Source organism: Manduca sexta, chromosome 28, assembly GCF_014839805.1.
Source record: "Manduca sexta isolate Smith_Timp_Sample1 chromosome 28, JHU_Msex_v1.0, whole genome shotgun sequence".
In the NCBI taxonomy this organism is placed as follows: domain Eukaryota; kingdom Metazoa; phylum Arthropoda; class Insecta; order Lepidoptera; family Sphingidae; genus Manduca; species Manduca sexta.
The window spans coordinates 2068382-2095193 of NC_051142.1; the positions used below are offsets into that span (position 1 = coordinate 2068382).

The 26812-nt window shown below is 35.9% G+C and overlaps 5 protein-coding genes across 7 annotated transcripts; 3 read left to right on the forward strand and 2 right to left on the reverse strand.

Annotated features, from left to right (window-relative positions):
* Positions 1–406: 406 nt before the first annotated feature.
* Positions 407–3877, reverse strand: LOC115448380 (cap-specific mRNA (nucleoside-2'-O-)-methyltransferase 2). The gene is made up of 4 exons (XM_030175795.2): positions 3166–3877; positions 2673–2858; positions 2306–2426; positions 407–2193 (listed from the first exon to the last, which is right to left on the reverse strand). The coding sequence occupies exons 1-4, from the start codon at positions 3652–3654 to the stop codon at positions 899–901; spliced, it is 2091 nt and encodes a 696-aa protein (XP_030031655.1). The 5' UTR covers positions 3655–3877; the 3' UTR covers positions 407–898.
* A 240-nt stretch (positions 3878–4117) lies between these two features.
* Positions 4118–6026, forward strand: LOC115448381 (RNA-binding protein 45-like). Its single transcript, XM_030175797.2, has one exon. It carries the CDS (start codon positions 4425–4427, stop codon positions 5904–5906), a length of 1482 nt encoding a protein of 493 aa, XP_030031657.1. The 5' UTR covers positions 4118–4424; the 3' UTR covers positions 5907–6026.
* On the reverse strand, positions 6022–8604 carry LOC115448382. The gene is made up of 2 exons (XM_037444336.1): positions 7959–8604; positions 6022–7441 (listed from the first exon to the last, which is right to left on the reverse strand). Exons 1-2 carry the CDS (start codon positions 8493–8495, stop codon positions 7292–7294), a joined length of 687 nt encoding a protein of 228 aa, XP_037300233.1. The 5' UTR covers positions 8496–8604; the 3' UTR covers positions 6022–7291.
* A 746-nt stretch (positions 8605–9350) lies between these two features.
* LOC115448395 (U3 small nucleolar ribonucleoprotein protein IMP3) lies at positions 9351–11291 on the forward strand. The gene is made up of 4 exons (XM_030175814.2): positions 9351–9608; positions 9677–9888; positions 10426–10601; positions 11175–11291. Exons 1-4 carry the CDS (start codon positions 9472–9474, stop codon positions 11196–11198), a joined length of 549 nt encoding a protein of 182 aa, XP_030031674.1. The 5' UTR covers positions 9351–9471; the 3' UTR covers positions 11199–11291.
* Positions 11292–12579: 1288 nt separating this feature from the next.
* Positions 12580–26662, forward strand: LOC115448394 (anoctamin-4). Of its 3 annotated transcripts, none has more exons than XM_037444944.1 (22): positions 12580–12740; positions 12891–13010; positions 13299–13439; positions 13757–13927; positions 15451–15626; positions 15713–15826; positions 16024–16123; positions 16192–16275; positions 16479–16594; positions 17137–17306; positions 17640–17730; positions 18206–18332; positions 18835–18996; positions 19223–19366; positions 20604–20791; positions 21455–21588; positions 21951–22038; positions 22156–22273; positions 22842–22952; positions 23979–24057; positions 24777–24910; positions 26480–26662. In XM_037444944.1, the coding sequence occupies exons 2-22, from the start codon at positions 12945–12947 to the stop codon at positions 26603–26605; spliced, it is 2640 nt and encodes an 879-aa protein (XP_037300841.1). In that variant the 5' UTR covers positions 12580–12740; positions 12891–12944; the 3' UTR covers positions 26606–26662. The 3 variants fall into 3 exon arrangements, with proteins under 3 accessions (XP_037300841.1, XP_037300842.1, XP_037300843.1); XM_037444945.1 differs by having other exon boundaries at positions 13763–13927; XM_037444946.1 differs by lacking the exon at positions 12580–12740 and having other exon boundaries at positions 12917–13010; positions 13795–13927.
* Positions 26663–26812: the final 150 nt, after the last annotated feature.

Sequence of the window (26812 nt, forward strand, 5' to 3'; positions counted from 1 at the left end):
CATAATATATTTATTCCGGTTGTCTGGTATACCTTAGCAAAGTGGCTTTGAGTATGGGCGTTATTAAAAAGAGACGTCCTTACAGGTCTTACGAATTCCGTGTTTCTTTTTTGGTCTCGCCAGCTATCCCCCTTCTCACAGAACATCCTTACCTACGCCATAGGCTTTGAGCAAAATGTGATCCAAGGCGTATCCTATTCTTTTAAGCATTTTCATTTTAACCGACAATTTAAATCTAATCTATCTGTGAGATTAACCCCAAGTAGATCGATACCTACGAAGTTTTAAATCATCGATATTGCTTTAATCGCCAGATTATTACACCAGGTTTTCCTATTTACGAGCAAAAAAATGTAAAGCTTTGGAAAGAAAAAAGGGTGCTCCTATATTACAGTAAATAAAACCATTTTATGAAAGTTACGTTATGGATTTATATATAGACTTTATATCACATTCAGGAAGATTTATTTACAAAAGAAAAGAGTTTTACACATCGCTACTTGTTAATTTATTCTAGCACAATAGTTATTATTGTTAAAAACATTGCATGTAATAACTTTATATTTTAATGGCCTTTGCATGATCTGTTCATTAAATACAGTTTATTGAAGGAATGAAGCAAATGGTACTCCATTTAATATAATGAATAGGCCTAATTATATAATTTCACACAACAATATCACACCTGACAAAAGAAGACTTTCAATATCTGGATTTATAATTGGAATAGAAAGATATTATAAAATTTGATTTTATAAAATTAGATACGTTTGTTAACTACTTCCACAAATAGCTAAACGCGACATATAAAACTCTTTTAGATAGACACATTCAACAACAAGTACGTATACATAACATCAATAACAAAGGGATTCATAAAAATAGTCTCATAAATATCTTATATAAACTTTTCAATCCTCGAGAGATGTTCTATGCATTTGTTCCTGTAGAATGTGTTATTATAGAAGACAATGTTATTGAAGAACTCCCCAGCGTTTGTCGCCTGTACCGGGAGAGAGTTCAGCACATCTTTTGCGCCTTCCTTTTTCACCTTCTCACACTCCTCCCCAACAACCTCTAGATATTTTACTGCAGACTTGCCCATGAAGTTGCTTAGGGTGATTCCTCCTCGAGATAAAAAACCAGTCTTTTCAAAGCACTTCCTAGATATAATGTGCAATATGCTTACATTAAAATGTGTCAGTGTGTTAAAATTGTGCAACAGCAACGTCTCACCAACAGTCATCTCTCTCAAAATGTCTAAAACCATCTTAAAACACCTTTTCTCATAAGAATTATAACTCTCCACATAATCAAAATCTGGTAAGTTCAAAACTTTGCCTACTTCCACTCCTATGTCACCAGTTTCAGAGACCTGTTTCCTTATTTCTTCACAAAAGATAATGTCTTTAAACTCCTCCTCAGCCAATATCTGCTGATAAAGTTTAAAAATCGGCACAAATATGAACTTGGAACTGTTGATTCTCTGCAAAGGATGTCCATACGTAAACACATGTTTAAGTTCAATTGTGTTGTTATAATACGAGATCCATTTAATCGGTTCGCTAATTAAAATCATAGGATTTGATAGCACTTCCGTGTGAAGGAAGGAGTTTAAGTTACTGAGCTTCTCACGCAGTGACATCTTTGTGTACAGCTGCCGCTCTGTGTATGAGCCTCGGTGATATCTTGGGTTTGTGTTGATCTTGTTCTCCTCATGCAAAATGCCCTTTAACATTTCCTGTTCAAATTCCAATGGCTTTAAGTTGTATCGCCAAATGAACTCTGTAGCAACAATAGCTCGAATTTTCTTTATGTTCCTGTGCAACGCTATGTTGTTTTGCATCAAGTATGCCTGAAGGTTATTATTGATGACTTGGCACTGTATTGAGCAAAAGTAGTAGGCGCACTCTTGGATCTGTTTGAGGAAACTTTCTGGTATATCATTCAGTGGGAATAGTGACATATTGGCATATAATTCTGTGCCATATGCCGATTTCAATACTGGGATGTATTTTTCCAATAAACTTGTACCCTTGTACTTAAGACAAATAGCATAAACCTCAGAGTTTCCTTGTCTTGATGTGACAGGTTTGTAGATGTTGACCTCAGTGAACAAATGGTTAATGAGGTACAACAAACTTACTGTAGAATGCTCAAATATAGTGAACAGCTTGAATATGAAAGTTCCGCCTGAAATTAAAAAGGTAACAGTTGTGTTTTTATGTCATGTTTAAATGCTTAAAAGCAATAGTGGTTTCATTTGGTATTCACTGATAATGTATTAAAAATTAAAAATTCATACCGGGGCTTAGAGCTTGCAGCGCAGTGACAATTTCACAGTAGTGCAAGGGAGACGTAACCTCTTCCTGTGCATCAGGCTTTTGGAGGCAGTCTATGGAGCCATCTGCTGTTACCAACATCACCTGGTCACAGATATACCGAAAATGGTTTAGTATTGCTTTATAATACTAAATGCAATGACATAATATTAAATAGGTAAAATTGAGATAATTTGGAGTTCCTCCGTGGCATTATCATAATGAATGTGCATTAAGACATTGTCCTGAGATTTCAGGTTCAAAAAACAAATTGGGCAATGTGAAATTAAGTTTTCTGCTCAGTATCAGCATGAGTCTGGAATTTATGACAGTAAATTTAAAAACGATTACCTTTCCCAGTGCCTTTGCCTTCCTAATGAGGGCCTGTGAATTGTCCCAGTCCATGAGATTCCCTGTATTGTCCACTCCAAAATCCCAGTTGTCAAGAGTGTGGTACATGAATCTGTCATCGCTAATCATATTTGATGGGGAGTTGCCTTCATAGTATGGATTCAGAGTGTTGGCTATCCATTTCCACTACATAAACATAAAGTATATATAAATATTGTTACAATAAAAAATATTGTGAGCGTATTTGTGACACTCTTTTGCTATAAAATCACTGAGCGTTTGACAGACTGAGGTAGTTGGTCGTGGACAGTCGTAGCGATCAGTTGGATGGTAAATTATTGGCGAAAGTATTTCTGTAGCCAGTGATAGTTATTTTTATTTTTTAATTGACTCACTTCAGTTTCTAACAATATATATAATTCAAATGAGTGGTTAACGTTATACATTATATAAATGCTAAATAGACAAATTTTTTAAAAATAATATAGCTAACCTCAGTATTCTGATGATTAGATTTCAAATAATGATTAAGTGATGTGATAAAAGCTCCTGGCGCTTCACAGAGGTGCAGAGAGACAAACTTCCCGTCGGCCACAGCCTGCGTTGGCACCACGCTGTACGTGCAGGCACATTCATAGAATTTCGTCCAAGCCTGTGTCAGAAATTCAGGGTTGATGAGACACCTTATTTTCCACACCACCTCGCCCGCCGGGTTCCGACGCCGCGTGTGACTGCTCCACTCTTCGATATTAAAGTCGTTTAGCTGACTCTTGTGGAAGTTCAGCCGGCTTTTCAACACCTCCAACTCTTTCACCTTCCATGGCGGAACAGAAAACCAAGAGCCGGCATCTGGCAGCTTCCATAAAGAATTAAAACGAAACTGAAATTTTTTGTTAAACAAGTCGTTTAATTCATCATCAAAATCGTCATTTCTGCAAAATCTTTGCCGAAAACTAAACGAATTATCGGATTTATGAAACATATTTTCTGGTGCGCAATACACGAATAAATTGAGCAAAGGATGTAAATATTAAGAAGTTAAAAAGATCGAAATACACAACATATTTAATATATACTTTTTTAGATCAGTTTCCATAAAAAATATACATTTTAATCCCATCTATTTTAGTTACATTTGAGGCAAATCCTAACATGTAAACACAACCATTTATGGATTAATGGCCAAAGACTAAATTTTTTTGACATGCAAGGCAATTTGTCATAGAATAAACACATACGCATTCGGATACATAAATTATTTAGAAAGTTTCGTCTCAAAATCAAAATACATTTTGTTGTCTCGTTTCACAAATGTATAAAAAGAAGTAGACTAAATATTATTTGCACATCTCCAATTATGGTGAGAATTAAAAATAACTGCAACTCATTCCATCCAAAAAAAAACAGTCTAGTCCCCTAGCGTAAGGTCTGTTTCTCGAATAAGCCTGTCGTTAGTTTTTAGTATGTTTGTTAGGTATAGTTTATATATTCTGTGGGATTTTTATAGCTGTATTTCACTTTTTTGCAATCTGTATCAAAATAAGGTGAATGACCGTTTGTTTCGCACACATTACATATTGCAAATACTAACATACTTTGTGCAAAATATTATGAATCAGATATTTTAATAATATGTACATTATATGCAAGAAGACGTGAACAGAGACGACAAATGTGAGACAGTTAATTCCGACTATTGCGTTGAGTTCGACCTGATTGTGACTAAAACATAAATACCGTTAGACCGTGATAATGAATAACTGGAACCAATCTACGCGTAACGACGACCGTAATGATGACAAACCCCCATACTCCAGAGTGTTCGTGGTTTGCAGCAAGCAGATGCGTGAGGATGATCTCAGGCCGGTGTTCGAAAAATATGGGAACATTGACGACGTCCATATGCCGCGCGATCGCACTACAGGCGAGTCCAGAGGCATAGCTTATATCAAATACGCTAAAACGTCGTCAGCGGCGGCCGCTATCCAAGACCTACACTTAACAACCTTGCCAAACAATAGCCATAAACCGATCAAAGTAATGGTCGCAACAAACAAGAACGATAGCCAAAACAACAACCCAGACAAATACAGGCGACTGTTCATAAAAGTACCCAAGGAATGCAGTGAGAGTGAAATACGCAGTCACTTTTCCACATTTGGGCGAGTTGAATCAGTCAGATTACAGAGAGATAAAGTCACTGATGAGTGTAAAGGTTTTGCTTATGTTCACTACACGACATTTCTAGACGCAGCCAAAGCACTCGAGGAATGCGACAGAAAGTACAAACCAATATTTGCAACACCAAAAGATGAGTTAAAGAGGGGTAGGAATAGTTTGGAGAGTTTCGAAAGCTACTCAAGTAATTTTAGTTTGCACAAGGACAGCTATCATGACTACCACCATCCAAGAGATGATAAGAGAGATAATGTAATGTCACTTATCAAAAGTAAACCTCAGGAATATGACACAGTAGCTGTGACATGCAGCCCCCCTGTTTTACAAAAGTATCTTGAGAGATTGTTTAATGTTATCCCAGGGATGATGCAGTGCAAGTACTCTCTAGACCAATATAATGGTTGCTGCAAAGCATTTGTCACATATGACAGTGAAAAATCTGCATCTTATGCTGTAGAGAAATTAAACAACTTTGAATACCCATCTGGAGAAATAATATCGGTGAAACCAGATGAGAATCCTCTTAGTAAAGCAGCAAATAATTTAACTAGTATTGTAAATAATATAAAAAATGCTGTAGAAGGCAATCCTGATCTCTTACAGCTAGCTGATGCAATAGCCGAAGCGTCCACCCTTATAAAAGCCGCATCATCAGGGAGGGAAATAAAATCTGAGGCTCAGGATAACTATTGTAGTGTGAACCTGCCCCCAGTGCAACCCATGTCTAGTAACAATAAAGTTGCCCAAAGATGCTTTTTAGTGTTTAAGCCTCATCCTCCTCCTGTGAGCGTATTACGAGACACCTTCTGCCGTTTTGGAGACCTCATTGATGTTGCAACATTCCCAAATAAAACTTTTGGTTTTGCCAAATATGCATCAGTTAAGTCTGCACAAGATGCTATGAAAACTCTGCACGAAGCCACTCTGTGCGGAATTAAATTAAAGGTTTTAGAGGCTGATGAGAAAGTGTCTAATGACAACAAAATGAATGTTGACAATGAACCAACAGAGCATGACACAGAGAGAAAAAGAATGAAACTTGACAGGGACAACTGATTCTCATAGACTAAGTGCATATAATGTTGTATTATGTTTCATGTATGTATTTAGATTTATTTTTATTCACTTTTAAAATTATAGACATTATGGACTTTAAAAAAAAACAATGAAATGTGACATGAATTTTAATTATATTTTTGACTTCTACAATTTAAATAAACATGAGATATTTTTATGACTATTGACTTATGACTACAGAGACAAATCTTCCACAAACTGACTATATGAGTCATATTGAACAGTGTAATATGTATGATAAAATATGTGTTTAACACTGGCTAACACATAATACTGATACAAAAAATGACTAAATAATATATTATTGATCTGTGATATAAGTATACATATATTTATATACAAGGACAAAAACATTGTTCAATATTATATTTAAAGTTAATATTTTTATACATATTGGAAATTAATCATAAATATTTTTAAGTTGACTAAAGATTTTATTTATTGCATTTTCTTCCTTTTTGAGAAGATATTAATAAATTTGCTATTTCAAAGGTTTATACATATCAAGTTTTAGAGATAATTTATTACCTTTGTTTATTATACCCTCACCTCAACATACTATATATTTGGAAAACATGTCATTTAAATAATAACCATGATTTTGAGAACAAGAACCAGCAATAAAACCTATAGTAACATAGATCCTGGATTCATATTTTTTAACATACTTCATCAATCTCATCAGGAGATCATTACTAATAACAAAATCAATATATTTGTGTCACAGTAGAACAGACAATGTTGATATAACAATGTTCAAAATCTTAGTTGAGATTAAATACAATTGAAAGTATAAAACCTAAACACAAGTTAACAGTAACTATGAACACATATTGTGTGAAAAGAAATCAAGATTTTTTATTGAAATTTACTTTTGCAGCAACATTTATTCATAGATTATATATACTAATAAATTTAAAACCAAAAAAGAGAAAACTGTGAGAACTGTATTCATCTTAACACCTATACCAAACTTGTGCGAAATACAAATGAGTGGAATACCAATAAATACTAACAATGAATTAATTCCTATAAAGGTTAAAAGGCTTACATAATTGTGATACATTAAGTCAAGTCTACAGTAAAAGTCAAGAAGTGTTGCTACATGGATAGGCACCAATCACAATCAATATTGGTTTCCTCACATCATCTGGGTGTGTAAACATCACAATATGTCATCATGTATGAGACAACCACCTCATCTCTTAAGATTACAAGCATATTACAATGCTTGGACATTCAAAGGATAAATACAATTCAACACTCATTGGTGAAGAACTATGGCCATTCCTCTATAAAGAAGACCCAGTAGTAAGACGTACATTGTCTTAGTACTCTAGCCCCTCAGAAATCTTAAAATGAATTCAATTTTTGTTGCGAAGCAAATATGTGACTTCATTAATGCCTGAGAGTAGTTTGTTTATAATGTTGTCGTAGCATAAAGCATCCGTCTCCTGAGCTGTGGAAGTCCAGTTCTGATTGCATTCGCTGAGAGTTGTCTTTGCTTGCACCATCTGTTGTGGAAATATAATTATGAAGTAAAAGAATACATATTACCTGAAATAATTATGTTTAAAAAAAGGTAAAAGCTTTGCTGTTTTATTATTATAAGTAACTGACAGCATACAAAGGGTGTAAAATTTAAGGTTTGTTATTCAATTCCTAGGTTAAATAACATGTATTGTTTTTTAATTCAAAAAGCTGTGCATGCAAAAGTTGCACCAATATCTTATTCTATTTAGGGTGCAAGTTACATCATCATAAAAAATTGGACAATTATAATGTTGCTTTCTGATATACAAGTTAATATAGATACAATGTAACAAACTATATCATGTTATACAAAGTGAGAAGTATATCTTCTTTTTACCCTGAATAAAAATACTTAGCTTTCAGATGAAATAGTTGCCCGTAATGTTATTTATGATACTATCACAAATTCAGAATCAATATGGTATAGGTATATACAAACCTGATAGGCATAAACATTGGTATATAGTTACAATAACTTATAGAAAAACAATGATTCACCTGAGAAAACATGTTGACATCCTGGCACAGCTGTGCCAGTTTGGCTTCGACCTCGGGGCTGCGGTGGTGACTTTCGTCGCCTTTACCGAGCTTGATGTTCGCGAGCCGCTTGCTCAGCTGGTCCAGGCTGGTCGCGTACTGCTGCAAATCAACACTCTCGATATTTTTATTGAGTGTCGGCGGTGGTTGGGCAAGCGCCATGTTTCTCTTCAGATCCTCAGCGTACACCTTCATTGTAGCAATCACATCGTCAAGATCGACGTCGATGGTGTTCTCGGCCATGTCCGGCAGCAACAGCTTCGGTGGGCCGGACTCTAAAAACTTCGATATGTCGTCGTGGCGTAGTCCATTGTTGGCTTCTGGCCTGTTGGGAGCATTCGGTATTGCGTCAAACATGCTCTTAATATCCTTCATCACCCGTTGCGAGTCCGCCAGCTCCTTATCCAAATCCTGAGTGATTTGGGTCAATGCATCTAACTTAACAATTGTTTGAAGGAATTCTGCGAATTCATTTGCGGCTACTTTGTTTGCGGCCATTTTCGTGACCAATTTTTCTCACTTAAAATGTGGCTGATTTATTGAACAAAATATCCGTCACTGCCTAGAGAAAAGCTAAGTCAATAAGAAAATCTAAATTGACACTGACATTAAACATTTTGACATTTGTGTTTCGTCCGAAAACAACGAAGGTCCTGCGACATAAACCAAATATAAATGATTTTATTATCTGTTTTCAATCTTTTATATGTTTGTACGTGTATCCAAATCCATTTTTATTTCATTCATTGCAATATAAAAAATATATAAAATGTTTGTTTTTTTTTTAGTAAAATACTTTCAGAGGCTTCTAAGATCAAAGGAGAAAAAATACACCTTTTTCAAATCATACTAAAGACCTTCATTGGTCCTTGGTTTCGCCCGCATGAAAGACTTTTCTTCACTTTACAGTGTTTACAGCTCTTTTCTGAGACCATAAAAATCGTACTGACGCTAAGCTGCAGGCTTTCCCCCCTGAGGCAATTCTTGTGCGTTAGGTCCTCACATCAAATGCACACCCATGTATGGGGGACATTTGTCACGGCCCTAAGCCTACAGTGCAGTGTGTATACCTCTTGTTTGTATTAACATTTTGAGGCCTATAAGGGCGAACATTTCTCTTCCCTTTCCACTCCGCCCATTCTAGTATGGTTCCTCCTCCTTCCCTTTTACTTCCTTTCTACTTTCCTCCAGCACCCTGCAGCCGCTATGCCGGGGAAATTTAAATATCCTATTCATTGTTTTCTCCCCGTGTTGACTTCTGCAGCTGCAGCTGCTGCAGGCTATGTTGAGTTTCGAACAATTTGAATGTTTCGAGTTTCGAATATTATTGAATAAACGTCATGTGTCAATGTCACGAAAATGAAAATTTGAAGTTTACTTGACACTTGCACGCTCGTTTATTTGTCTCTGCTTGCACGTGTAAAAGTGGAAACATTATAATTACGAATTTCTGTAAATAAAAACACCTTTAAAGATGGTCCGAAAACTAAAGTTTCATGAGCAGAAGTTGCTCAAAAAGGTTGACTTCATATCATGGAAGGTCGACAATAATTTAAACGAAGTTAAAGTCATGAAAAAATACCATATTCAAAAGCGAGAGCATTACACAAAGTAAGTTTATTTATAATTAAATTTAAGGAGAATTATAAAGGTTTGATTAACGAAATTGTTTTTTAAAGGTATAATAAATTATCAAGAGACATTAGAGAGCTAGCAAATAAAATAAAAGACCTAGATTCAAACACTGAATTTAGAACAGAGTCCAGTGCACAATTACTAGAGAAACTGTATCAAATGGGGCTTATACCGACGCGTTGGGATCTTGCATTGGCTGCTAATGTGTCTGCGAGTTCGTTCTGCAGGAGAAGACTACCAGTCGTTATGGTCAGAAGTAAGATTAGCTTTGTAATTGTAGCATATTATTTAAAGGGTTAAATAACTTTTTTTAAGTAGTGTATTTGTTGAAAGTTGCATTACATACATATGTAATATATGAGACTGCCTCGGTGGCGTAGTTGTATTGCATATCCGGTACAATAGCGCTCTGAGGTCCTGGGTTTGAATCCCGGATCGGGCAAAGTGATATTTGGGTTTTTTCTGCTCAGTATCAGCCCGGAGTCTGGAATTTGTGCCCGATATGGCGATAGTCTCGCCCCCTATCACATCATGGGACGGAACATACTTGGTGAAAAGTGGGTGCCCTAGTTGCGCCTCTGTATACCCCTTCGGGGATAAATGCGTGATGTTATGTATGTATGTATATATGGGAGCATTAAGTAAATAGCTTGTATTTCTAAAACTATGACAAAATTATTGGAATTTTAACAAGTTTTCAACAAGTATTCTAATTTATATTATTCAGTGTATTTGTTAAAAAACATTGTTTTTAATGTACAATGTAATGTTTCTCTGAATTAAATATTTTTAGGTAAGATGTCCCAGAATATAAAGGAAGCCACAAAGTTCATAGAGCAGGGTCATGTCAGAGTTGGTCCAGAGGTGGTCAAGGACCCCGCATTCCTTGTCACCAGATCCCTGGAAGACTTCATTACATGGGTGGATGGCTCTGCCATTAGGAAACATGTTCTTGAATATAATGAAATGGTAAGTATTCATAGAATGTTAATTTTTTTACACATCTTTTGTTTAAATTGGGATGAAGAAGCCTTGATGGATATGCTTAAAACGTGGCCAAAAAGTAATGGTGTTTTTAACAAAAAGTAATATGGAATAACTATAAATCATCATAAGATTTTTGCTTTATATAAAATACTGTAACATATAAAATATGCATATTGGTATTGGAAAATATGTGAATAAAACAGAAGTATATAAGTAAATCACAAATTATAATTTTATGACGTTAGTCCCTGGTAAAGGTTGTGACCTGGTTCATTGATCTGGCGTTTTTATTTAACGATTCTAAATACTAAATTTAAAGATATTATTAAAAATTTAAGGGTTGGATGTGCCCTGAAATCCTTCAGCCAGGTATTTGGGTACCATTAGTTAAAGTTTTTAAAAAGTTTAACATTGCCTCAAAAACCTTTCCAAAAAATTCGTGACAACTCCACATATGTATAAACCATCAAAATATTAACAGAAAATTAATCTTTTACATTCTCATGAATGATTTTCTAGAATAATATTATGAACCATGTTTTTTTTTTGTTTCAGAGAGATGACTTTGATATGCTGTAGTTATTATATTTACATCAATGTATATATGTAAGACCTGTGTAATGTAATTGAATGATGCAAGTATGTGATAATAAATAAGATTTATAATTTAAATTGTATTTTTTTTCCAGAAAATATATTAAATATGACAAAATGGAGCATGTATTTTAGGTTAGACCTCTAGTAATACATCAGTGAAACTTTAATTCCATGTAGTAGTTTTTGGGTGATACATTTACAAACAAATATCCTAAAATCTGGCGCCTATGACGTTGCTAAGGGGCCGTTCAAGTATTACGTAACGCCATTTTTGAATATTTTTGACCTCTCCACTCCCCATGTAACGCGCTGTAACGTTTTCCTGTTCGCCCCCGCTCCCCTTCCAAAAGTTAGGTAACTCTAAAGTGACAATTTTTTTTGTAATATTCACAATTATTTTACGCAAAATAGCGGAAAGTCGCTAAAATACTTTTGTTATTGTTTTAAAATAAAAAAAAAACATAACGTTTTGTATGAGACCCCCCTCCCGCCTATGTAACGTATCGTAATGTTTTTCAAGCCCTCCCCCCCCCCCCCTAATTTCGGTACGTAATACTTGAACGGCCCCTAACTCCGAACACGATCGTATTACGTTATATTCATGCAAGTACCGCGGAATAATATTCTGTATGCCAATTTAAATTGTTATAAACGCGAAGAGGTGCGTTACGTGCTTTTTATTGAACTGTCAAAATAATGTATTACATAGAGTCAGTGGCCCAACCAAGTACTGGGTACCGATTTAGTCAGCGTGGTTTTTTACCGCCCGGGACAGACCCAGTATCCGATGTGCGGGAATACGTGGATGAGACGCTTGTCGTTTCATGAATATGCTGAAAAGAATACCTTATTAGCAGATCAAAGGGTATTTATTGCAATAATTCCGCTATGTTCACACGTTGGTATAGCGCTAGAATACATGTTGATTCAAAGGGCTAACGCGAAGAAGAGTTGTTCCTTTAATACCCTTTGATCTGGATTGAAAAATCGACACTAATCGAATCTCAAATCATCATTATACTATGCTAACACTCACTCGCACTCACAATTATTGATTTATCTATAAGCACCGCCACATTGTACATATATTAACAGTTTTCATAGTTATACTAGTATTAAACAATTATTATAGTCACTGATATGTTACAAGTACGGCGTACATAAATAAAAACAGAATCAAAGAGAATTATAATATACTTATATGAAAAGCATAAGCGTTTATTATTTATTATTAAAATTACTGAAATAGTACCCACATAAGGACCTAAAGATACGAACCAAGTACGGAAAGTTTTGCAGAGTTATATAAGTTTAAATTATCTTTATACTAGTGCAAGAACTTTTTATATGTAGTTCTCTTTGACTTAATCTCTAGCAAGAACTTTTTGCTCTTTAGTTTGTTTCATATATAATATTATATATTTTTTGATTTACTACATATCATCTTGTTGATTTATTTCGCTGTACTCGGTAAACAAAATTTGTAAATAAACGTCGCAATCAATTCAAATCATATTCATATCAGTAAGTACGCATTTTCGCAGTATATTTATATTGCAAAATGCTTTTTGGTAACAAATTATTATTTACCTCATAACCCATTTATATATCTATATACCTATGTAATTAAAAAGTCCTTCACTTGTCCTTTAGTAAATTGTATTTCTTTTTTAGTTCAACAAGTCTTACATTTACTTACATGAAAACTGCGCCTTTCATACATAGATAATGTACAAAAGAATCTGTTATCCGTTTAAATATTTTCAAGACGTAAAACAAGATGACGCGAACAAGGTATGCACGATAGTAACTAAAAATAAATTTCGTTGGTTGCTAGGAAGTTAAAGCTAGGAATTTAGGTTGCTAAAAGGTTTCTTCAAAACCAGCCAATAAATAAAAATAAATTACCCAGAGTCCTAATTTCTTTTCTAAAGATCAGCAATAAGCACGAATGCTGTGGCATTGTTGTTATTATTGGTCGGGTAGTTATTACAATCACACGAGCTGGTTGCTCGCATTAGCCTCATAGATAGTAAGTACCTACTACGAAAAAGCGATTATATTTCTAATATTAATAAAAAGGACAACGAAGAAGATAGTGCAGCAGACATTCATAAAGTTAAAACATATGATTTACACTCTCGAAACAAGTCGACGAACACCGAGGACATCCATTTACTCGGTGAAAAGGAAGAAGAGAAACCTGTTACGGAACCTACGGAGGTATATTAATTATTATTATAAGTAATCAGAGCACACGGATGTCTCTATAACCTTCCCGAAATACCAGCGTATTCAAATACCGTGTTTAGACTCTCTAAATGGATCTCTCTTAGCAATAATGACTATTCTGTATGATGTCATCTTTTTGGTCTTTGTTTTTGAGGCAGAGTTTCTCTAGATTTGCTTGTTTTAAAATGTATAACATACTATGTTTTCGTAACAATTTAGATGACCTGCTATGTTGTGGTATGATCATCTATTATAACCTAAACAGGGCTGGGATTATTACTGTTTTTACTAACTCCTGTTGTATGTAGCCACAGTACGAAACATATTCGTTTTCTGGAACGTTCAGAGATGGAGTGAGTCGCATCGATTTAGTCCTAGTGTTGGCAGAAACAGACCAACCTGACGTGCAGAAATTACAAAAGGACTATTTATTGAGTATTGCAAAAGTGGGCCTGAAAGTGGAACCTGAAGCTGGTTTGGTATGTGTCACATTTATACGGGTTAATAATAGCCTTATCTACTTCATTATCGGTATTCTTTTGTTTTTGTACGACAAGCGATAAGGTCAGGTGGGGAAAGTGCGCCGAGGGGGAAGGGCACCTGCCCTAAAAAAATCGAAAACTATTGATGTTATACAGTTATCGCAATCTTATATCTATGCTTCTAACTGAAATGCAGTTCCACTAAAAAACACAAATGGCTATGTTCATTTTAATACGATTTATTCGCCATTTTATTTTAAGTGTCATTTAGACCTGTAAACAGAGATGACCCCGTGAAAGATAACATCAAATATTTTAAGATATTTAACATATTTCTGTAAACCAGTAAGGTGAGTACATAGTTTAAACCTTTTATTTTAACTTCCTGCCCGAATTTTATCTGTATATACTAAAATAAAGGTTTTTTAGCAATGCGAAAAATGCACCTCAAAATTGTCGAGTAGGGCAAGTGCGCCACAGTTAATAGTCGTATGGCGCACTTACCCCTAAACCATATATTACCAACCTTTTTGAGAATAAGTTTTACTAATATGACTTATTATTATTAAAATGTAACAGCATCATTTTTTGTACTCAAGGTATTTTTTTTGAGGCGACTTAAATAAAAAGGTATATTAGTAAATTCGTCGGATATTTGTTTGTTTTAAATGGTTCTTTTTTACAAAAGAAGAAATGAGAAATGTTATAAGGTCAAATTCTAAGTTTTTGAGTTATAATGCATTCAAAAATGTTAATTCCTACATAATTATATGTTTTTTTTTTTAGTTTTTAGAAATAAAATGGATTTCGTATTAAAGCTACCAATTCTTTATAACAACATATAAGCACATAAACCTCTAATATTAATACCCAAATATAGCAAAAAAAAATGGGTAAAATGTTTTGAAGCCCTGGTTTACAAATATATGGCGCACTTGCCCCGAATTTGATTTGATAGCCATAGTTTGTTATAATATTGAGTTATAAAAAATTATCCAAGAGCAATGCGGGTAAAACTTATTTTTCAATCGACTAAAATGAGTGTTTTCTTTATAATGTTTAATATTGACGCTTTTTTTTACACAGGCGCACTTACCCCATTTCCGGAGGCAAGTGCGCCTACTACCATCTTTTTTTACTTTGAGCAAAATATTATTAAATTATAGTCTGATTTCCTTGAATGGCTATAGGTCGTTATCACAAAATACCAAATATTCTTAAATTAATAAAATTACATTCAGCAGTCAGCACAAAAAGAAATTATTTTGCATTGAATCCAGCTATGATAATTTTATGGCGCACTTACCCCGACTGACCTTAATTCACCGTGGATGTCTTTCTTGGGTCCTCCATCCCCGATTTCCTTTGGTGCTCTCCGCGGTGACGTCACATTTCCGCAGCAGTACTATGTGATAGCACGCTAATTTTTCGAACTTAAACTCGTGCATGTAAAGAGACTACTCTAGTACCTACTACTAGTATTTCTAGTACTTCCCACTTATTACCTATACTAATTACAGATGCCGGCGCATCGAAACTTAACGTTCGTTAAAGTTCACGCACCAGACGCTGTTTTGGAGACATACGGCGAGAAATTAGGCGTAAAAAAGTATTTCAAACAAGTTCACTTGGAGTACATTCCCAAACAGGTCTTATGTTATAAAAATAAGGAAAAGGAATGGCTTTCTTTAGTGAGGTTAGTGTAAGCATCAAAATACATTCAAAGGATGTTAATATCTGTGGCACCTTGTAAGAGTTATAACCTACCGTTTTGTTTTACAGAAACAATTACGTACAACCTTTAGGCTATTCTAACTCAGAGAGAAGTCTTCTCGTATACAAATTATTGCTTAATTTGCGATTTGGAGAACATCAAAACCATTTTGGTTTAAAGAGGTAATAATTATTATGCTTTACAGGCAGCAGGAAATAAGCCGATAGATATGAGAAACGAGTGAAAAATATGTTCAAATATAATCCTCAAATATTAATTGTCTCATGTTAAAGTACCGGATAGTTATCATTCTTCGTCTTATATTAGTTTCATAAGTATGTATAGGTATGTATCCAAAAAAAAAGTTTTTTTCTCCTAGGCTTCTAAACTGGAATATTGTATCTGATGTGTTCGCATTGCACGATGGCCCGTACTTCCTCACGCGGAAGCAGAATTTTTCCGAAGTTACCGCTAGACAGGCGAGTAATTGATATCGAAATTGACGTATTTTTTTATATCCATTATTGTAATGGAGTTGTTTTCGTAGATATTGTATTACAACTGGATTGGATGCACCAACATCTTTAAACTGCAATCATTGCACTTAATTGAAGAATATTTAGGATCTAGGGTTAGTGGTATAATTTATTTTTGTTTTTATATCTTCAAATACTTGGTAGGTAATATGATGTTTGCATTTCAAGTAAGTAGGTACCTGCTTATGTTTAATACCCCTTTAATAGGTACAATCAAAATGTATCTATAATTTTTTGTTCGTATGTTAAATATTAACATCTTAACGTGAAAGTTGTGAACGTGTGGAACAACTTTCAGATTGGGTTTTACTTCGCGTTCAAACAGTTTTTCACTCTGGGTCTGGTAGTGGCCTCTCTGGCTGGAATAATGTCGACAGGGTTCGGCGTGGTGGATCCGACGTACGAAAGCGCGCGGTGCGTGTGTTATGTTTGTAATCAGTCGCCTACAACACTTCACCCCTTCTAGTACACTAAGTACACACAAAGCAGTACTCAGCGAAGCGACTTCATGTGATACCATCTGCCATCTCTACTAACAACATGATTATCCATAGATTATGCAAAGGAAATGAGCAATTTACATACAAGGATGTTTTTGATGCTAATGGATCGTCATCCTTTCTGTTCACTATAATCTCTCCATCTCTATAGCTTTAAGTATTAACTTAAGTATATATTTTATTCCTATCATCTCTACCTATATGTGTAGATGTTTGATTGGTTAGATATATTAGAATAATTGAAAATATCCACCCGAAGAGCGATCACCGTACACAAGGTGTAAAACTCGCTCTAGTGACCTACATGTGTCGCGTTCCATTGTTGTTAATATAAAATGCAGTGGTGTCACTTTGCAAAGGTAGTAAAATGATTGAATGTTTTGGACGAAGTTATGCTCACATATTTAAAATATCACCCAGAGTGATCAAACTTAAATAATATGAATGATTTTTCAGAAATAACAGTTGCAACGACAAAGCAAATATTACCATGTGCCCGAGATGTGATAACTTTGTAACTTGTCCATTTCTGAGCCTGAAAGAGTATTATTGTTTTGGAGCTAAGTTAGTGAACGTTCTCGACCATCTTATGCTTCCCGTTCACTGCCTCTTTCTAGTAATTTGGGGTAAAATTTCCATTTTCACCTTTATTGCTATTAATATGTAAAAATTGATGTTGCATTTTTGTATGTATGATTAAATTACTTTAACATAGCTTCACCGTTCACTATGAAGGTTGGTCAACTTAAATAAGTATTTTGTTATGTAAGTATTAAAGAATGTTTCGGCTAGAAATCGACCTGTGGTTGCACACCAACAAGCTCTGTTCCCCTCAGCAAGGTCATACCTGATACAGGCAAGGATTCCTATGTCAGACACGGGCAAAGCCGCGGGCGGAAGCTAGCACTATTTAAACTTATATAATATTATCTATTTATTTTCGTAGTGTTTTTTTATAGGTTTTGGTCTGTTGACTCTTTGGAATAGAAAAGAAAGATATTTGCTCTGGATGTGGGAGCTGCATCATGTTACAAATATGACTAACACTAGGCGAGTGTATAAATTATTTATTTTTATTCGAATATACCATATTTACACAGCTAAAAACAAAATATATGTCATCTGCACTAAATATTACGCGTCAAGCATTGGAAAGAGCAGCACGCCAGAGAAATAACCTCACAAAGTGTTTGGCAGAGGCTAAGAACAAATCCGAAAGCAATTTTCTCTTCCTAGTCAATGTCTGACATTCTTTGATATTTACTTATACTCGGAGTATTGCATCTCGTTCTGTTATAGGTTTAAGGGTTGTGTCTATCAGGTTTCCAACAAGCAAGCACAATTATATCGAGGAATGAATCCTTCGTCATTGATCAATGTACGCTCTAGCTGCATGCCCCTCAATTACTATCCATCAGCTAGAATAGACCGTGGAGTAGCGTTGACATCTTACTTATAGCGATAAATGTCTTTTTTTAGTTTTAACACTACGTGTGGATGCCACAAATATTGTATTTTTCGGCAGGCCTGAATTTTCCATAAACTACAACAAGCCCGTGCGGTCGGACAACACCGGGTTGTGGAAGTACTACAACAGCGGCATCAGCAATCTGATTAGAACTGCAGTCACCGCGGTGTTTTACTTCGCATGTGTATGTAAAATAAGTAACAGTGTTGACCCTGTAATCTTTGTTGGTTAAATTCGTTTACGATGAATGTTGATGCTAAAATAAAAGAGTGTAGCAACCTGACGTCAGTGTCATCTATATAAGAATACAGATATAAAAAAAACATTATTTTCCATGGAAGTAAATTAACCGGATAGAAAGTAGTCTATGTAGTAATTCCATCCAAGTCAGTTTAGTTTATGCATTTACTACTAACTAACATTAGTTATACTAGTAGTTGTATGTCATTATTTGACATATCCTCGATATTTGCAAAATTGTATGAGCTCAGGCTCAGGAGCTCAGCTCTGACAGCATGCAGCAGCACGACAGCAGTGCCTCCAACCATTAGGTTGGAGGCACTGCTGTCGTGCAAATATCCAATAGTGTTTCTTAATGTTTACTGTCTAGGCCTGTTCCAAACCGTATTCCTAGATTCGCGTCTTCATTTGAACTATGTTTGTAAATAACATTTATATTGTTTCAGTTGTACTACGTCATTTGGATATTCTTTACATTGGTTACAGAAAAATATAGGACCCTTATGATGCGTGTAAAGCTTGAAACACTGCCTAAAGACTTCGAGAAATATATTATAATAGCTCTGTTTGCGTGCGTCGTTACTGTTATATTTACAATATACGAGAAGGTACACCGCCATGCTTTGCTAGTTGGCTTTGTATTTACACAGTCAGTGAGCCACGCATGTTATCGCCTCACTAATGGCAGCTTACTAGACTGGATTTGATTCCTAACCTATATTTATGTGTAATTTACGATGCGAATTAAATTACATTGCGATATCTTCGCTGAGCAAATATGTCATAGGTCGGATTGGGTCCACTATTAGCGTCAGTTTTTAATAATGTTTGCAGATATGTCACGTTGTCGCGGTGTTGGTGAACAGGTTCCAGAACCATCCGTCCGTCGAGTCGTACGACGGCGCCATGGCGACCAAATTGTTTGCGGTCACTTCTTTTTGCGTTTATCCGATTTTGTTTTATTTCGCGTGGTTCAAGGTATTTTGTTTTTTTTTTATTTAAGACTACTTAATGATGGAACCTGCTATTATGATGGAAAGTGTCACGAATGTCCATGTTATAGTGCAGTACGAAGCATGCTCTAACGATTGCCTTCCCATGCCATTTTTAACCCGCTTTTATTAGATAAATTTGTATGGATGTCTAATTTCTATTTATATATGTAGTTCTTTATTTGGTTAAAGTTAATTATACATATACTTACAAATAATATCATGCTCGCAAGTCATTGTATCAGTGATCCAAATTATTTTGAAGTGTTTTTGTTTGAATACTGGTACCGAAGGTTAAATGAAACTTGTGTTATGAGTACCAGGATTTTCATATGTGGCGGTACCGATACGTTACATGAGATCCATTGGAGGTCAGGTGTGAAATACAATTAGAATCGTTCTCATCCTATTTTATTTTCCTTGCTGCACCTTGGAAGTTTGAGGCCAAGTAAGCTTATTTTTAATACGGGAGTATATTGAAGCTATAGTGAACTGAAGAATCATCAAATTCTTATTTAATTTCAAGAAGTTCCCTTTCATACCTTCAAAATCCAACATCCTACACTAATAAAATTCAAGTAAGACCATTCATACCGCCGGCGTCCCGCTAGGCTCCGTTCTGACTTTTCCTCTTCTTGCTCTACACAAGCGATATTCTTTAATTTCAACACCTCGATCTACGCTTTACAAAGAGACCCGGATCAGGTGGTGCGCACTTTGCAGGCCACAGCCGACACGCTCGGTGCGTGGTTTCGCAAATAGTGTAACACGATCAACCACTCCAAAAGCCAGGCAATTCTTTTCACTAAGAAAAGGAATGCACAAACGCCTCACGCATCAGTTAGTATGTCGGGTTAAATCATTCCTTGGACCAATTAGGTAAAATATTTAGGAGTCATCGTTGATCAAAAGTTGACTTTCATCCCACACGTAAGACGCGGTACGCTTGCGAGCCGCATTTGCGATGGGTCAATTACATTGGCTCATAAATGAAAATAGTAAAATGTCCGTCCGTAACAAGATTCGGATCTTTACCACGTGTGATAGTCCGATCATGATATATGTACTGCCCGCGTTCGCGCATATAACGCCTGCTCGACTTCACCGTCTTCAGGTATTGCATGACAAATGTGGCAAACCCACCTGTCTTTACCACTAAATCATCAATGTATGAGAAAAATAAATAAACCTATTGTGCCCTTTATGTTTTTCTTATATTTCAGTCACGATTATATTACATGCCTATATGGTATGACCGTTTTAGGCATAAAGGTTATGAAAAAATAACGTTAATTAGTGAAGGGCACTTCAAAAACTGCGGACCTCACCCTTGCATTGACGAAGTGTTTGTCGCTCTAACTGTTAGTTTTTTAATCAAGCAAGCCCTGCCAAAGATATTGTATATTTTAATGTTAGTATTTTAAAAGCTTTATTTAAATTAAATATATTATTATATCCATAGATAAATTATGTGCTCAGTTGAAATTAGGTTAAAATCTAAACAGCTTGCCGCCCGGACGCTCTCAGCGGTGGTGGCTACTAGTGGGGCTGAGATGCGTTGGAACTACGCGTCAATGTTGCTCAATGGTAACAACAAATGTGTTGAGTCGAGCGACTCACGGTGGTGGCGCGATAAACTGCAGACTGCGATACTTTCCGGCCCCCGTTTATAAATCATAATAGAATAATTTTTGTAATGTGATGTCTTTTAGAACTTGGCACACTGGGTTGCTGGTCGGCTCCCCTTTCCTCGGCTTTTTTAATGTCGGTGGGCACTGATTGATGGGACAAACTATTCATCATATTTATGCTGCGATTATTTAAATGCACGTCGATGCTAATTAAAAAATCGAACAACTTTTGAGGCAAAGTAGTGCCACTTCTCATAAAACATAATATGTCTGCCTTTGTCGCTGCCACAAGACGCTGCTGAGTTGTACGCCACATATCGTTGATTACGACGTATCGCTTTACTCGCACAGAATTGTCTTGCATGATATCGATTGCTCTTTATGTAGATCTGTCTGGGAAAATAGAGTATTAATTTAAATAATTGTATGGATTTAACTTGTAGACGAGCTATTTGGCCAATCAGAACCGACTACAACCAAGGGAAATCTATAAACAGAAAATATCCATGCTGGGAACGGGAATACAGACTAAAGCCCATTACAGAAGACGAGATGACTAGACAATACAACTATTTGGGTGAGATGAATGTTTGAGGCACAAGCGCGCGGTCGATTATACCGGCAGTCGACAGGCGCTCCTCCATTTTAGGAAGATTTAAGTTACTAGAGGAGAGAATTCTGGATGTGCCTACTGCTTATACTATCAATTCATCTTAACCTAGTATAAATTATACTATAGTAGTACCACTGCATGTAGAGGTTTTTTGTGGGATGGGCCAAGAGTCATGGCTTGTGGTCTTGGTCATCTCTGATAAATATTATTATGACCCTTATAATCTTAAATACAGCACCGTTTACTTTCTAATTCATATAACTGAAAGGGAATTAAAATATAATAAATATTATCATAGGTAGTCATTATTGTTTTTATTTTTTCAGCATTACAATTCGGATATATAATATTGTTCGGCGCCGCGTCTCCGTTGCTGCCCGTAGCGGCTTTAATTTTAAACCTGATTGACATGCGGTTTGTATTTTTAAATACCATCATATGAAGATACAGTCCGGGCGCTAGCTTCGAGGAATCTTACCCTGCCTTTTTTTGGATAGGAATAGGTAAAACTAACAAAACTTGTTTTTACAGATTCACAGCACGAGAGTTTTTATTGACCTGCAGAAGGCCCATCCTTCTTGAAAAGTCCGGTTTAGATATTTGGTCTACACTGTTCGCTGTATTGGCTTGGACCTCTATACTTAGTAATGTAAGTGAAACAATAATTTAGCTCGCTGATCATGCCACCCAACGTTAATATCATTAAGCACACTCTACTACAATTTAAATATAATATTACAAGCCGGTAGCAACCAAATCCCCTCACTATGGTGTTCTTTGGCACATACGTGAAGGCTTCAAGATATCTTGAGACGTACCTTTTAGGTCTACCGCGGGAACCGTTTCTAATGTCGCCGCAGTTGGTCCGGCGCTGTTTATTTCCGTATATGTATCGAGTGTTATTGTTTCTCCTTCCACCTGCACTTGTCTCAATCCACTTGTGGTGGCTTAACACAGGTCAAGAATCATGCAGAGTGTATCTGTTGGTGTTGGTTTTAAGACCGGCCGCCAGTGTGACGTCATCCTTTTTGGGCGAGGTCCAGTTCCGCGTAAGCCGTGTTCGAGAAAACTATACGATGTGTCATGTAGTCCACTCTGGGATTCGGATCGATGATCTCCTGGTTCACAAGCCACAACCCAGACGTACTCGAACGTTGCCACTGGACCGAGACGCGCAACTAAATGCGCATTATTCATTGAACATATTATACTTTCAGGCATTATTTCTAGCCTTTAATTCTCGAACTCCTGCGAGGCAGGTGTATTTGAAGACGCACGATAACATGACGGATTTTTTCATGGCTACTATAAGTTCATTTGAGACAAAGGTAAGTGTCAAGATCAGTAAACTTTACTTATTAATTTATTATTATAATAATAAATGCGAATATTTGTGAAAGTGTTTGGATGTTTGTTATGACTTAATTAGACTGCGACAGGTTTTTTTTTAGTATCGGACTCCACATTCAGCACCTGGGTAAATCTCCGGATGGGATACTGGAATCCCTCGGATTTCCAGGTTCTTAGAGGAAATTGTCCTAGCGATATCTGGGGAAGGGAAGTGTAGGCACAGTCGCGTGAATCAGATACTCCGCATCACGGAGCATGTCTATAATAATTTTAGATACAGCGTCCATACCGGTGCTCATTTCTTCGATGTTGAAAAAGCATTCGACAAGGTGTGGCACAATGGCTTACTTTTTAAGCTGAACATTTTCAATGTGCCTACACAGCTCGCACACATCATACGAAACTTTTAATCGAATCGCGGTTTCAAATATTGCGTGAAGGGAACTCTTTCTTTCCGACACACCATTACCACCGGCGTTCCGCAAGGCTCCGATCTCCCTCTTCTCTTCTCGCTTTACACAAGCGATATTCCTAAATCAAAAGACGCACATCTGGTGCTCTTGTGCTACACGCCGATCTACTTTCACGTAGAGACTCGGATCAGGTGGTGCGCACTTTGCAGGCAACAGCCGACAAGCTCGGTTTGTGCCCACTAGTGGGACAGTATATAATACAGGGCTGATATTATTATATAAGTCCGTCATACTTGAATTATTGCGTAACTTTAATCGTTCACGCGGTACACGCAACGGAAGCTTTCAAAAGGAATAAATTTTCCCCGTTTTTGCAACCATTTTCATTAATGCTTCGCTCCTATTGGTTAAAGCGTGATGATAGGCTATAGGCTTCCTCGATAAATGGGCCATCCAATACTAAAAGAATATTTCAATTCAACCAATTGTTCCTGAGATTAGCGCGTTCAAACAAACAAACAAACATTTCTGTTTTGTATATTAGTATAGATTACTGCATCGAAACATTTATCAGCTATGTTAATATTACAGCATTACCCTTACTCGCGAATGTTCCGCAAGCAGTATGAGAACTACACCGGCTTCATGCCGGAGCTTTGTTACTTCCCAGGTATGTTTCAATGACATATGTTTATTCGAATGACACGTTATGACCAATTGAGTTTATAAAAAAATGTAATATATTAGGTTAGACACTAATTTTAAGCCTCACTATGTCATTGTAGGTCAACTTTTTAGAGTTAAATTAATGAGGATGTTCTATTTTTTTATGTAGGCTCACCGATTTCTAAGTCTTTTGGATATACGTACCTACTTACTTTTGCGTTAGGTTTCGTTTAACTTCAAGTACATAGGTACCATTTGAATTTCACTGGTATAGGCGGCGACCACATGTAGTAGGTAGGGTTGCCAACCGTACTATACTTATAATATATTGTATTGTACTATATTTTACGTCTGCGTACTTATATACTCTTGAACAAATATATAGTACGCAAAAAGACTATATTTTCAACACCTCAACCTAATATACAAATCCGTCATATTAAAAAAATATGAACTCTCCTTTACATTAACTTTTGAGTGATGGAACAGCGTGTATCCGAACTTCTATAAAAATAAGTCACTAACCATATATAATTATATTTCTCTATTTTTCGCTTTTTCCATAAAATAGTATAATTTTTTGAACAGTACTATATTTTTTATACCTTGTTTTGAAAAATACTAGATTTTCAAAACAAGGATTTGAAGAAGAAGATTGTTGGCAGCCCTAGTAGTAGTCCACCGCTAGCTACGCTTGCTAATGAACCTATCATCTCACTACAGGTGTGATGTTGTCAAAAGCCGATTATGATAAGATAGCAGTTGCGGCTTATGTCTATATTATGCCTGACACTATACCCACAGAAGAAAATTTTCAAAACGACATATATAAGTATTCAACACTCATGGTTTTTCAAGTAAGTAATAAGAAAAGTAAATTATGTTCTTGAATATTCACGTTTCATATTTTTATCAAGAGCGTTTTCTGATTTGTTCCTGCAACGTGTACTTGAACACCTATACGAAAAAACGAAACACACACCTTCACTTGAATTTAAATAGATCTATACTTAACTGTAACATTAAGTAAAATAAAATTACGAATAAATCAAAATGAGACATGATTAAATTAAAAATTAAATGATTTATTTCAATATGCTCATTTTTAAGAGATTATTCAAATATATGTAAGTAAATAATCTTGGTTAGAATTTTTCACAAATAAAAAAACGAGTTTTTGGACATGATCTTTTACGAGAGATTAAAAAATAATTTAATCGATGAAATACACACACATACATCACGCATTTATCCACAAAGGGGTATGCAGAGGCGCAACCAGGCCACCCACTTTTTACCAAGTGTGTTACGTCCCATGATGCGGTGGGGGGCGAGCCTACTGCCATATCGGGCACAAATTCCAGACTCCGGGCTGATACTGAGCAGAAAAACCCCAATATCACTTGGCGCGACCCGGAATTCAAACCCAGGACTTGAGAGCGTTGCCGTACCGCGCATGCAGTACTTACACCTACGCCACCGAGGCAGTCGTATAAAATAATTTAAAGATATATTTATTCTTCTGCGAAACGTGCATTTATTATTTGAAAATCGAGGTTATTGAATTCGTTGAGCCTCCTCATCAATTACTGGTCATCTTGTCGAGGATGAAAACGCCCAGTTATATTGAGCATCGCATTACACGGCGCGCTCTATGGTTTCCGAAAGCGTGAAAAAATTACCACGTGGTTATGTTTTCTTTGATTACCACTATAGCCACTTTCTACAATTTAGGATGAGCCCTGTGAGTAGGGTTGCCATTATCTAAATTGCTATCGCCGGATAAATACGGCAAAAATCCCGGACATTTTGGCGAAATGTAAGTAAGTTATTCCCCGGACACCTCTAAAAAATATTTTTTTCAACGCGCGGGGGCAAAGTTGGGGGCGTTCGATCGTCGACTATTTGGCCGTGCTTTTTAAATCCGGGTTATTATGAATTTATTTTTCACTAAGATTTATTTCAATTTATTGCTTATCTATAAAAAATAACTTGGCTTTCCCCTGACAACAAAAGTGTCAGGGGCTACATTCCAACACTTTTTAAAACCCCTGCCGGATGGCCTCTGGACGCCCTTCTATTAAGGACAAATCCGGGGAATTACGGACGGATTGCAGCCCTAACTATGACAGCTGTGAAAGTAAAGTTTATGGAGTATCAATTATTGTTATAAATTTAATAGATTTAACACACGTTTGGGTTGATAATTAATACTAGTTATGAATTAACTAAAAATATTATAAAGAAATTAATCAACAGTAATATGTAGTATGTTTTTATTCGTTTAAAGGTGTTTTATGGCTGTATACATTTCTTTTGTAATTAATTATTTCTATTCAATTTAGTTTGCCTTATCGATAATTTATAATCGATGGTAACGAACGTTAGTATTACTGCAGTACATACATACATGTGTATCTTTTCAGTACGTGGGATTGACAGCTGCCTTGTTGATGCAATACCTCATCCCGCCAAAGCCTGAAGACATAGAAGACAGCATCAAAGCCGAACAAACTATCAAGGACGCTTACCTCACACATTCTGAACAATGAATTTTTAACCTAATATGTTTTTGTTAGAATACATTTTTTTCTTTTATTACCTATTTTATTATTGTTTCACTGCGACTATGATTTATATAGCAATATTTATATGTATACAATAATAAAACAGCAAAACGGAAAACGGTGTATCTTTACTGGTGGTAGGTCTCTTGTATGTATGTGAGAGTCCGCCTGTGTAGATACCACCGCAATGTA

Coding starts and splice junctions, on each gene's coding strand:
- LOC115448395 (XM_030175814.2), top strand. CDS start 9,472: ATGGTCCGAAAACTAAAGTTTCATGAGCAGAAGTTGCTCAAAAAGGTT. Junction 9,609..9,676: donor AAGCGAGAGCATTACACAAA/GTAAGTTTATTT, acceptor TGTTTTTTAAAG/GTATAATAAATTATCAAGAG. Junction 10,602..11,174: donor TTCTTGAATATAATGAAATG/GTAAGTATTCAT, acceptor TTTTTGTTTCAG/AGAGATGACTTTGATATGCT.
- LOC115448382 (XM_037444336.1), bottom strand. CDS start 8,495: ATGGCCGCAAACAAAGTAGCCGCAAATGAATTCGCAGAATTCCTTCAA. Junction 7,442..7,958: donor ATGTCAACATGTTTTCTCAG/GTGAATCATTGT, acceptor TTTCCACAACAG/ATGGTGCAAGCAAAGACAAC.
- LOC115448394 (XM_037444944.1), top strand. CDS start 12,945: ATGTACAAAAGAATCTGTTATCCGTTTAAATATTTTCAAGACGTAAAA. Junction 18,333..18,834: donor CGGTGTTTTACTTCGCATGT/GTATGTAAAATA, acceptor ATATTGTTTCAG/TTGTACTACGTCATTTGGAT. Junction 20,792..21,454: donor AAGATATTGTATATTTTAAT/GTTAGTATTTTA, acceptor TTTAACTTGTAG/ACGAGCTATTTGGCCAATCA.
- LOC115448380 (XM_030175795.2), bottom strand. CDS start 3,654: ATGTTTCATAAATCCGATAATTCGTTTAGTTTTCGGCAAAGATTTTGC. Junction 2,427..2,672: donor AGGCAAAGGCACTGGGAAAG/GTAATCGTTTTT, acceptor ATCTGTGACCAG/GTGATGTTGGTAACAGCAGA. Junction 2,194..2,305: donor GCTGCAAGCTCTAAGCCCCG/GTATGAATTTTT, acceptor TTTTAATTTCAG/GCGGAACTTTCATATTCAAG.
- LOC115448381 (XM_030175797.2), top strand. CDS start 4,425: ATGAATAACTGGAACCAATCTACGCGTAACGACGACCGTAATGATGAC.